Source organism: Rhopilema esculentum, chromosome 21, assembly GCF_057945365.1.
Source record: "Rhopilema esculentum isolate cy_ngs chromosome 21, ASM5794536v1, whole genome shotgun sequence".
NCBI classification, from domain to species: domain Eukaryota; kingdom Metazoa; phylum Cnidaria; class Scyphozoa; order Rhizostomeae; family Rhizostomatidae; genus Rhopilema; species Rhopilema esculentum.
The window spans coordinates 8974158-8986487 of NC_142835.1; the positions used below are offsets into that span (position 1 = coordinate 8974158).

Here is a 12330-nt window from a genome sequence, read left to right on the forward strand (position 1 = left end):
GTTCATGACATCAGCAATGCAGAGAGCAGATATGTGAAAAGACAATTGTGCTATCACTGATTTATGAATTGGAATGCTGGTTGAATAAAAGAAAAAGACTGAGGAAAAAGACTATGAGACAAATTCAAGGGAATGTTTCAATCATTTCTACACCTGCTAGAATCAACACAGTAGAATACTAAAAGAAAAAGATTTTATGCTTTGTTTAAATTAGATAAAATTGAGGGAAAGAAAGAAAATGCTGGTACGAAAAGGAAAGACAAATCACAGAAAAACGAAAAAGAATTAACAAACTCAGTGTGAAGGTAATATAAAGTAGGTGATGGAAAGAGGTATAAGAAATACTGCATTGCACCCGAGGTGAAATAACATTAAATAGGAAAAGTTAAATGAGAAAACTAAATCATCTGGGGTAAATCAGAGATTTAGGCAGCAATGTGTTGCTCGAATGGGATGGAGAATATCGACATAAATAGAGGAAAGGAAAAGTACAGTTCAGTAATAAAAATGTGGCAACAAAAATGTACAGAAAGTTAACATGAAATGCGGTGAATTTTTATCAAATTTTTAGGTTCAAGCCAAGAAACTGATGCAGCAGTTCATAAGGATTTTTTTGTTACATCCACCAAACACGACTTCAATACATTACTGCACAAAAATTACGACAAAAGGCTTTCAGCTTTATATGTAATCAATTAAGAAAAACCCAACAATAAAAAAGGCCATTTAAGCAAGCATTTTGACTGAATCTTTTCAAAAATTACGAACTTCGTGTAAAGCAAGCGTTCTCGTATAAAAAACTGTTGCAATCCATACTCGTTCCAAATGAGGTGGGGGGGGGGGGCATGGAGGGCTTTTTTTGAAAATACATTCAGACCTAAAACTGGAAGCTTTCAGGGAATTCCTGGTAATATATTTCAAGTGAAAGGAATTGGGCAGTAAATGTTTTACAATTTGGGTCAAAACAAGAGCTTGTTTACAAAGTGTAAGGATCTGACTGACCCATCTGTAAGAGAAATTACATAATACTTTGTAGTTGTTAAACCTTTTTAAATTCCAAAATTTGCATAATATTCAATTGGATAACGACAATTTTAGAGGCCTTTATATTAGAGAAAACACCTGCTCAGCAAAATATTGAAGAGCAAAGTGAATTTGAAATTACCTGTATAAAACTTACACGCTACAGGGGATTGTAGGCCCAAAGCCTTGCGCGGCACTTTCCAGGTAAAGGCGACGTTATTGTGTTTCAAATTCATAAATTCTCATTCAACAAATTCATTAATAGTTGTTCACGATTCCAGAAGATTATTAACTTGATAAATATCCTTCCTTTTCTGAAAATGAGTTGGAATTTGATTGCGAATCGTATCAACGTAATCAGCATCTGAAATAGGAAATAAAACAATTTTGCAGTAATTTAAAGATTTTAAAAAGAGTAAGTGAATTTCCATAAAGAGGTTAAGATGAGACACCGCTGGCATATTACTACAAGACAGAATGCAAAAGCCGAGTGAATGAGAACCATTTTCCCTCATTGTAACAATGCGACAACACGTTTACCTGCTGCAAAACTGACATATTTGCATCCATTTTCTTTCCTTTTTTTGGTTTTCATTAATTCATTCCTGCGCTCGTTCGGTCATTCATTCATTCAATCACTTATTTATCATTCATTCAATCACTTATTTATCATTCATTCATTCATTCATTCATTCATTCATTCATTCATTCATTCATTCATTCATTCATTCATTCATTCATTCATTCATTCATTCATTCATTCATTCATTCATTCATTCATTCATTCATTCATTCATCTGCTGTTATCTGCTGTTGTAGAGACAGATTTTTAAAGAGAAAAAAAATGAGAGCGACATATATCGTCAAAGTAGCCCTTAATAGCAAGACGGCTCTGAATTGCCAATTAATGTTTCCACGCTCAGTGCCAAAATCAGGCCATTGTTAATAGCAATATTGAAATCTCTCCATACCTATTTCTGCATAGATGACATCCTCTTTCTCAGCTGTTGAGGCTACAGCCTTTCCCCTGAAAAAAAGTTACATCTTTGATTATAAACAGTTTCAAGTGATTTCCTCGTGGCCTAAAATCATTTTATTATTCAGTAGCAGGGACTTCGCTTTTCAAAGGTCATGCAGGCACCAGAGCAATATCTTTAGCTTTGGATCACACATTTGGATGGCTTAAGAACACTCTATACTTTACTGACAAATGAAGCATGTAAAATAGAACACCGTGGAACATTTAGGCAGATTTTCGATGATATTGCTTTTCCGCCGAAAGAGATCTTGATTGACTATTTTCATAACTTTACAGTTGAACATTTCTGTTTTACCGGGTCGTTAATCTTTTGAGAGCCCCAGACTCTCGCAGACTGTATTCCCACGAGTTGCTCAACCAGAATCATTCTTCAGGAAGACGGTACTATCTAGAGCCCAGTAAAATGTTTATCCTCGTTCTAAACATTGTGCCACAACTTGAAGGCATTCGACACAGGTAAAAGTGGCTTGCAGCCATCTGACCCCCAGCGGTTGACCAATCATATTGCGCACAAAGAAAAACATGTGAACAGTCTCCGCCTTTCAGCAAATTGGCAAAATACTAGAGTGGTTTCACGTGAGTAGTTTCGAATTCCTTTCAAACGCACGTGCTCTAACCGAGTTATTTTTGGATTCGCTATACTTATGCAAGTCAAATGCATTTAAAGATACCTACTTAAGGATCCTGACAAAATCATCCTGCCCTGTTTTGTTTTAGCTGAACAACCGACAATTTTTCACACCTGTGGTAAAATGTCCTAGAATCTTCAAAGAAGACTACTAATCTGTTAAAGGAAATTCCTAACATATAGTATGTTTTCAGGAGTATATAAGAACCATTAAAAGCGATCTCTAAAAATGTCTCTAAAATTATGAAAAATGTTTAAAGTCAAATATTATGAACTGATTTACCAGGGGTCAACGACGGTGCTGTGTCCCCAAGCTACGTAGGTGGCGCTCTCGTCTCTAGCAGGGCTGCAGGCGGCAACGTAGAGCTGCAAGAAATGACAGATACGTTGCAAGGTATCTAAACACAATGGGGAGACAATGTTCCCGGTATACACCATAGATAATCAGGTGTTTCAAGGACAGATTCACATATCTGGGAACCTTGAAAATAACTCAATTTGATGACAAAAGATTCATAGCTCTGAAAGCAAGGTGTAGAACCAGAAGTGTTGCAGCTCTGAAAGCAAGAATTGAACTAAAAATTTTGACATAATGCAACGCAACATAAATTGGTTACTGGTGCGATGCAACTGAAAAATGCAGCAAAGTCAAAGTAGATTTGAGGTCATTTGACAATAGAACTATACAAAATCAAGTCCTGACCCATACCTGATTGTCCAAAGCCCTGAAAAAGATAATTTTTCAACAATCAAAAATAGCAATGAATTAGCTAATTTTCATAAATGTAGGCTGGGATTGACATTTTTGCAGGACATATCGGACAAAATACGAATCATGGTACACACGACTTATTCGAAATGACAAATTAAAATCTTAAATGTACTAGGTAAAATATTTTACTCACTAAAAGTGCAATGCAAAAAACCAAGCTTTGAAAAAAATCTTCAGAAGTAGTTGGAAAAACCTGATCAACAATCAAATAAAAAACATATCTTGAAAAAGACCACTAAATGGTCTTAATATTATAAAAAACTCCTGATTGATAAAATTTTTCTATTTTTTTTACATAATATTTTCATTATTACCACAAATTATTGATAGAAGGATAGCTAAATTACCAACAGCTCGAAAACAATTATCATTTGGGCACATGATTATGGGGCAATGTTACAAGAAGCTTGGTACAAACATACCTGGCAGTGACAAGAGAGTGCCAATGTGCAGGTCCTGTGGTCATGTTGAAAGCACCAGGGTATATCAACAGATTGCAACCTAGAGAATTGTACAATTGAGTGGTCATTTTTATGTAAATTTTAAACACATTTATTTGATCACGCCACAACCATGGGCTTTGAGTTTCTCGAGGAGAAGATATTGATGCCTTACTTTGTTCAACAAGGTTAAGATCAAAATCTAAATAAAATTATAAGAAGACTGCATCATTGAATTTATAAACTTTTGGCAAATCGTAAGTGGTTCAGAAGAATCACACAAAAAGATTGCTAATAATGGCCTCAGTCCAACAAAAATAGTTCAATGTAAGAAAACTAGAGACAGCAGATTAGCATGTAGACAAAGGTGAAAATATTTAAAAAAAGTTTCATGAAAATCAAACATGGAGGCAGCTATAAAGTGCAAAGCCATTTGTAAAGTATAACAGACAAGTTACCTTGTTTATCATACAAATGGGCAAGCTCTGGAAATCTCATGTCATAGCATATACCAAGGCCAACCTTTAAGGGTCCTAAAAGACACAAAAACAAATTGATTAAGTGGGAGTGATCCAAAAAGTTAACTATTTAAATCCAGTTCCTGTTGCTATTTACTAGACAAGTGCATTCAACAGACTTTGTGAAATTACTATTCAAAATTTAATCTCAAATATGAACATGCCACAGTACTTTGTGATAGAAAATGAAATTAGAAAACAAAAAGTTTGTCAAAAATAAAAGTAGATCTTTACCAACTTGAAATGTAAATAAATTATTCCCAGGCGAAAGAATTTCTGATTCCTTGAAAACCATTTTCCCAGGTACATTAATGTCAAAGAGATGCATCTGAAATGAGTAACAAGTTTTACATATAAAATGAAAGAGAAGAAAGAAACATAATAAATTAAAATACAAAATATCAGGTGAAAATGCTAGATAAATAGAAGTAGGTTCCTACTTCATATGGTACAAAATAGTATTAGTGTTCAAAAATTGAAAAAATCAAATGTTGATTTCTTTGAACTATCTAAATATACATTTTAGAAACAAATACAATGCATGTAGATTGAACTAACCTCATTTATCCAAACCTTTATTAACAGAACATGACTTTGAGAAATTTTCTTATCAAAACAAATTATCAATGCTTTATATATCCAAAAAGTGACAAATTAATTGAATTCAAAATATCCAGATATTTGTAGATGCATACAATTAGTGCTGCAGGTTTTCACTAGTCTCAGTGTAATAAAAAAGAAGGATTTGCTACTTAACTCTTTTAATAGAAACTAAATAAACTCACTGAAAAATGAACATGCACATTTGCTGAAAACATCTAGTCAATAAGGTGGAAAGATGCCTTTTTTCTTTATTTAAAGTTGATACAATCTCTAGCTATACTCAAGCTAACTAAAACCAATTAATTTAAATTACCAACCCTAAATTTAACATAAATCAAATATAACCGATGTTATATATATTTTCCTTGCAAAGATCACAAGTACAATTTAACAATGAAAATACTGAGATTTTTTCTTGTATATTTGGAGAGTTGAGGAGTATTTTATTTTGTTTGGAACAGACATCCATATTTGGCTACATCTGTTTGACACGATATTAATTTGCTTAGAAGCTCAGGTTAGAAGCCAGAAAAAGCCGCGTGAGGATTACATCTGAACATATCAAATCTTATCATTACCTTACTGTATGTACCAATTAGTGTGCCATCTGGTCCAAATACTGTTGTTGTATTGTAGATTTTATCACCACGTGTTTCAGGTATTGAGCCACCGATGAGATGAACTTGCAAGTCTTTGGCAATTTTTGATAAAGTATTGGATGTCTCCCCAGGAATTGGCTCTGCATAGTCAGCAAAGTATTGAGTTCCATATGGGGAATTAAAGCACTCCTTAAAGTAAAATGCAAAAGAGAAAAATGATTTAGATAATATGTCAGCTCAATTATCAGGTGCATTACTTAAGTATATTATTGCATCATTGCCTACATTAAGTCTATTCTCTGAACTAAAAATCTATTCTCTGTGTTATAATCTTAAGAAAGCTTCCATAGTTCCCAAATTTTTGAAGTATGTTAAAGTGAGACTTGGGGTATCTGTTATCGGTTCTACGGCAAATGCCTGCCTGGGTGGAAATAATCTTACATTAGACTTCCTGATTTCCTTGAATAAAAGAGATTTCAGTTTTAAAAACCAGTATTTTACTATCACACCCCTACTTTAAAAGGAAAGTCTACCTAGTTCAACTTATTTGTGTTTCAAAAAGGTACCTTTTTACCTGCTGAAAGTATATAACATGATTGTACCACCTACACCTGGACTTTTAATGTGGCTGCATATTGCAAAACAGAGAAAGGTTGACTGAAATGTGCATTTTGTGACCTGTAAAAAGCCTAGTTTTTTATTCTAACATAAATGAAATCACAAACTCACTGGCAAAGAAATTAGTTTTGCACCATTATCTGCAGCTTGTTTTATCAACGAGTGAGCATTTTTCAGATTCTCTGCTTTATTTCCAGTTACCTTTAACTGCACAAGAGCAAGAAGCATGGCTGCAAAAAGGAAGTTTGATTAAAACTAAAGAAGCTTCATGGTGATCATCTGTTCTATGTTATGAAGATACAGCAGCTTCCTTAAAATAACATACATAACAGGTGAGATAATGGAGAACTTTTTACAAACCATTATTATATTATTGTTGTGCTTCTAAAGATTTCTAACTGACTCACAACATAGCTAAAAAAGTAAATGTAATGTAAATGCAATATAAAGGCAAATAATTTCTTTTATTAAATTCTAATAAGAATTCAAATATGTTTAAGGGACGAAGCTCCTTGTAAAATATTATTTGGAAAATGCGCATTCTCTAAAACCTCTCTCTTCTGTAAAACCATATCCATTGTCTACAAAGTCTGGCACTGGGGTTAGAGTGAAATTGCAACAATTTAAACCAGAAAACATATACAGATCAATATTTGCAAAAAACTTGTCATGTTTCTTTTTACTCGAATGAAGAAATGGGTCACCTCGTCTGCAATTGAAATACCCCCACCCCCACTCTAACATTTCTCCAAAACTTCATAAACAGAAAATATTGAATTCCAAAAAATTATTAAATTTTTCGAAAGTAAAATGCTCTTTTATTTATTTCTAATTATTTTCTCGCTGATTGTCGCAGAAGTCCAGTTCGCAGAGAAAGAGCAGCGTTTCCTGAATCGAATAGAAGCTGAAAGTTTAATTGAGATAAATTCGAATTAAACTCAATATTAAACAACAACATAAATTTAAAAGAGAGTTTTCGTGATGTATCTTACATCTCGATCTTGCCGCCATTTTGATGTACACCCCTTTGGCCTCCTTCACAGAGCAAGATCGTACTCGAGGTCGTTGCCTTGCCACTGATGAGTGATCACAAGCCAAGTCTCTCCCACGTTGATGTATTGTAAAACCAGGGGCGCAGTGGCTGGGGGGGCAGCCGCCCCCCCTGGCAAAAATTTTGTCGGATTGTCGGAAAATCCAACGTTTGTCGGAAATTTTGAAATATTAGACAAAATGTAAGGTTTTCATCGATCCTGTCCGAAAGGTCGCATATTTTTTTAAACCTGTCGTAAAATAGGGCATGCTCAACCCTTCTTACTTATTTTCATTAGAGTATTTATCGGAATTATCGCATTGCTGAAATTTGTAAAGGAAATTAACGCTCTGGTCTCAGTTTTTTTTATAAACTCCCATTTCCGACAGTTAAAATTCAACTCAGTTCATTTCGAAATGAATTCGCTGGTGCTTTAGAAGACGCAAAAAGTTAATATTTTCGCCATGACTTAGCACAGGAAAGTTTTGTCGAGCGACGAATACGCAGAAAGAAAAAGATGCCAGGGGAAAATTGCATAGATGAATTAGAGGGAAATAGGGAATCCGTATATCATCGTGATAGTAGATACAGCTATCAGCTCAATGAATACAAGATTCACGTCTCATAAGGCAATTTTGACAGATTTTGCCTTGCTCAACCCTGAATGTTTTCAAAAAACAATTGAAAGGCAGTTGTGTGCAGTGTAATTCAAAAAAGTTGCGAAGAATAACGGCCTGGATGACGAAAAATTAAGAGATGAGTACAGCTCTTTCGTCAATAATTACCGTAAATTTTGGAAAGTTGCAACTCTCTCCCGGCTGCAGGAGAAAGAGAAAACTTTTCAGTTACATTCAGTTCTTCAGTTGATGATAAGTATAACCTGCAAAGTGCCTTTCCACAGCTAGTCCTTCTTTACAATGTTCTCATCACTTTGCCAATAGGTTCAACAAAGTATGAAAGAGTTTTTTCAAAGCTGAGGATTGTAAAAAAATCGGCTACGGTCAAAGATGGGACAAGACCGCCTTTCTTCTCTGATAACAATCAACGTCGAAAGTGATATTTTACAGTCGATAGACTATGGTGACATCATCGATTTGTATGCTGCCACACCTCTTTTGAGAAAGATGCTGCTTGAGTAACAGTTTATATAAATTTCAGTTAAAAGAAAACTATTCTTTTGGACGCGTTATATCTTTTTAAGGTTTAGCATAAATAAATGCAAAGTAATTATGATGGGATTTATAATTTGCCAAAAAAACTTTTTGCTATAAACAGCTATAAATACTAACTTGACAGTTTATTGTCTAGAATAGCGAGAAGACTTGTAGGGTGTAAATTTATAACTAGTTGCAGTTTTGTTTATAGCGATTTATATTTGGTAAGTTTTGTTAGAATAAAGGCTATTGTTGAACATGAAGGTGTATAACGAACGATCCATTCGCTAACGATTTCCAGATCCATTCGTGATATTGTAGTATCAAGTGTTGCAGTATATGCAGCAAGGGTAATCTTCAAGGAATATATTGGGAAAAAATTTGTCGGAAAAATCATAGTTTTATCGGAAAATTTTCAGCTTTGCCCCCCCAAAAAGTTAACTCCCACTGCGCCCCTGTGTAAAACCTGTCATATCAAAATTTCTAGGAAGGGAAGGGAGAATAGCGCATTCCTTTCTTTCTATCCTTCTCAAAGATTTTCTTTCTCTCAATAACTGTCTCTATTTACCTAATACCGTAAAAGCTATACAACGCCCCCTCTCAATTAAGCCCCCTCTCTATTAAATTCCCCTCCTTAGCCTTTGATGTCAAACAAAGACAACATTCGCATTTAGTGGGTCCCTTGACGGGTGTGATGATAAAAAGATCATGTGCATTAAATTAGGCCCTTCTAAAGACTTACTTATGCGTCAGTGGTCGAAGTCACTCGAAATTTGCTTCAAAGTTGTCCAAGGGTTATCAATTGATCCTTGATGATGCTGATGAGGATGTGGAACTTATAGCAAAGTTTTTTAGAACAAGCCCCATTATACAACAGGTTAAGTTGAATTGTTCGCAATTCAAATTTATTCAGTATTTTGACATCTTTTCAATTTTTTAACGCTGATTCTTATTCAGAATATCTGTTTTAATTGGAAATTTATAATTTCTAAAGAAGGTTGGGAGTAATTCCACAAATAGTGAAATAAAGACAAAGGAACTTAACAAATTCTATCCAAAAATTTTAATTTCAACCTTTAATTGCAATACTCTCTGTAAACGATGTGTATCAAAGAATTACATGCATCTTATAAGCCAGAATAAAAATCCATACCATCATTTACTCTTCAAAGAGATTTTCCTTGTACAACAAAATTTTATTTTGATTACTCTATCATAACGAAATGCATAAATATAGTTTCTAGTTACAGGGTAAACATGTTTTCACTCATTCCTGATAGTATTTGTTTGTTGAAGCAAGCAGTTGGTTAGCAGATGGGATCAGCAGGGTCTCAACATGGTTTCAACACAGTTGAAACATTGATAAACATTGTTTGATATTAACTTTAACTATGGCACTTCAAAATGTTCTATCCTGTTAATGTTCATTTTAATATCTCTGACAAGTTTCTCTGCAGTCATTGGTTCTGTTTGCGCCCTTGGTGTTTTCCATGCTACATATGGCTTGAGCTGAAAATTAAGCAAGATAATTTGAAAATATGCAGAAACTAAATAATGATTTAATTAAAAGTCTTATTTTACTTTACTGTCTGAAATTTTTGCAAATTATACTGATTTAATAATAAAGAGGCAAGTCACTCTAGTGTAAAAATATTCAACAATTTTAACATGTTAGCATTTAGGTAATTTTTGATATACTGTCACACTCTCATTGCATCCACAAGGTTTTTTCCACAATTTATTTTGTTAACAAAAGGCTACATAACATCTCATAGAAAATATGTTCAAGTTCAGGCAAAATTACTTTTGTTGTACCACTAGGATCTATTTTTGGACCAACAAAGTTCATTATTTATGTGATTGCCTACAAATCACTTTCTATCTAATTTGGTACCAAATACTGACAAGTAAGCAAAACTTAGAAAATGTCTAATTATTGCTGAAAAATTCCTAAGAAAGATGAAAGAGTGGTCTGACTAAAACTGATTGGGCCAATTCATTTGAAACAAAATATCTATTGTGTGCATGGAAACACTTGTATGACTGCCAGAACATTAAGGAAAAAGAAATCAATCTTGCAATCATTTATGCTACCAAAAATTGATCTTGAAGATTGTGTTAATTTGCCTTTGAGGTAGTGTCAATTTGAGAAATGATAACAAAAGCAACTGATTTATCATGTAGGGTCATGCATGTTCTCTGTTATTTTTTTCTTTCTCATTGTTTTCATTCTATTTACATTGCTATAATTTTTTATAATTTGGCTAAATTACCTGGAATCCAGTCAGATCAGGAACAACAAACTCTGGAACTTTCTTAGGCACTACAACAAACTTCCCTAAAAAAATAACAAAAATCATCCAGAATAAAGCTTTGTTTGCGTAGATAAATGATAGATTAAAGCTCAAACTTCTACTGTGGAAGATCAATGAAACTGTGAATATGTACACAATCTTCTACTCTTTGGCTGTTGCTTCTATTTCATCCACCTACAACTTTGGGGCAGACTATAGAAAATATTTTTGCATCAACACCTGTAAAGTCAAGCTTGTACTAAGTCAGCATTAATAGCCACATTAATTCAAGAGAAGCTTTCTCTGTCTTTCTATGCCCTCTATGCATACAAAATACAACAAAATGGAACTTGTAATGAATCATTAGCGCTTTGGTTGAGCAAGCAGTGAAGGGCAATACACCAAATTGGCATTCACTGTTTTGCAAAAAGGCCTTTCTGCTTTTAAAACTGTTTGATCAAATATTGATGCACCTTTTACCTGCCCTGTTTGAAGTTTTAAATAGGCATAATTCTAGAACTGAATTCTGAAATTCATCTATCTCTATATTATATATTGTAGATTCCTTCGAAAATGTGCATACTTTACCTTTTTTAGTGATAAAACCAGGGTTGCGTACACCTCTACCTAAGACCAAGTGATAATGTCAAACTCAATTAAACAATAACAACAAATTCAAATAATCAGTTGATAAGGTAAAAAATCTCACAATCAAAGGAAGATGTTCAAACAAAAGTTTGTTGAGAAATTACATCAATTAATATCTTTGGGTAATCTAAAAAAATTGCTTGGTTAACCTAATGCTAAGTAAAAAGTTCGATCTTATGTCTTGAAATGTGGACAGAACCTATGACTGACCATGGTAATCAACACAGTGGTGTAGTGCTCTATCAAAATAACAGGAGGGGGGGGGGGGGCTCTTGCACAAAATGTTGCAAAAAACAAAAGCAAAAGTATAAATATGCCAATTTTGGCATCAACAAGGGGTGCTCAGCCCCCTAGCACTCCACCCCCGATTCAACAGGCTTTTTTATTTAATTAAAACAGCTGTTTAAACCAAACCAGTTGTTAATTGCATGATGATACAAATTAGAAAATAAATGCTGTATATATTTTGCAAATTGCATAATTTTCAATTTTAACGGTAAATTATCTTGGTCTAGATTTCAATTATATCATCAAAGCTACATTTACCATGCATGCAAGCTTTTCAGCTACAAAAAATGGGAAAGTCATCCCTCCAGCTAGATTTTGTACCTACTTCCCTTACTTTTCAAGAAAATTAGACGTTTTACCTTTGTAAAAATTTTTGTTTCCCCTTTTACTTGTCATCACTCCTCTGGTTGCACCCAAAAGAATCCTTGTGAGCTGCATTTTGCAGCAATTTACAGCACTCTCCGACTACGGGATTCCTTATGGTTTGGTAGCTGTTTTAGAACTGCCTCGTCCCAAATCACAGTTGAAAATCAGATAGAGGCCACCTTTTTGTTCCAGCTTCGTCTGTCACCCATTCTTTCAAGTTAACTTTGGAACTTATTACTTGATGGTTTTGGTCAGAAGCTTTCTGTTCTGCTTTTGGACATCCTTACTTTATTTAATTTAATTTTATTCA

General features: G+C 34.0%; 2 protein-coding genes across 2 annotated transcripts; both read right to left on the reverse strand.

The window, feature by feature from the left end:
• Positions 1-598: 598 nt before the first annotated feature.
• On the reverse strand, positions 599-7362 carry LOC135684522 (omega-amidase NIT2). Its single transcript, XM_065200108.2, has 10 exons — positions 7233-7362; positions 6352-6470; positions 5602-5811; positions 4655-4748; positions 4361-4435; positions 3885-3963; positions 3400-3415; positions 2974-3056; positions 1995-2050; positions 599-1387 (listed from the first exon to the last, which is right to left on the reverse strand). The coding sequence occupies exons 1-10, from the start codon at positions 7249-7251 to the stop codon at positions 1293-1295; spliced, it is 846 nt and encodes a 281-aa protein (XP_065056180.2). The 5' UTR covers positions 7252-7362; the 3' UTR covers positions 599-1292.
• Positions 7363-9477: 2115 nt separating this feature from the next.
• LOC135684524 (large ribosomal subunit protein mL41B) lies at positions 9478-12170 on the reverse strand. The gene is made up of 4 exons (XM_065200111.2): positions 12014-12170; positions 11307-11345; positions 10698-10762; positions 9478-9933 (listed from the first exon to the last, which is right to left on the reverse strand). The coding sequence occupies exons 1-4, from the start codon at positions 12090-12092 to the stop codon at positions 9814-9816; spliced, it is 303 nt and encodes a 100-aa protein (XP_065056183.1). The 5' UTR covers positions 12093-12170; the 3' UTR covers positions 9478-9813.
• Between the last annotated feature and the right edge of the window lie 160 nt (positions 12171-12330).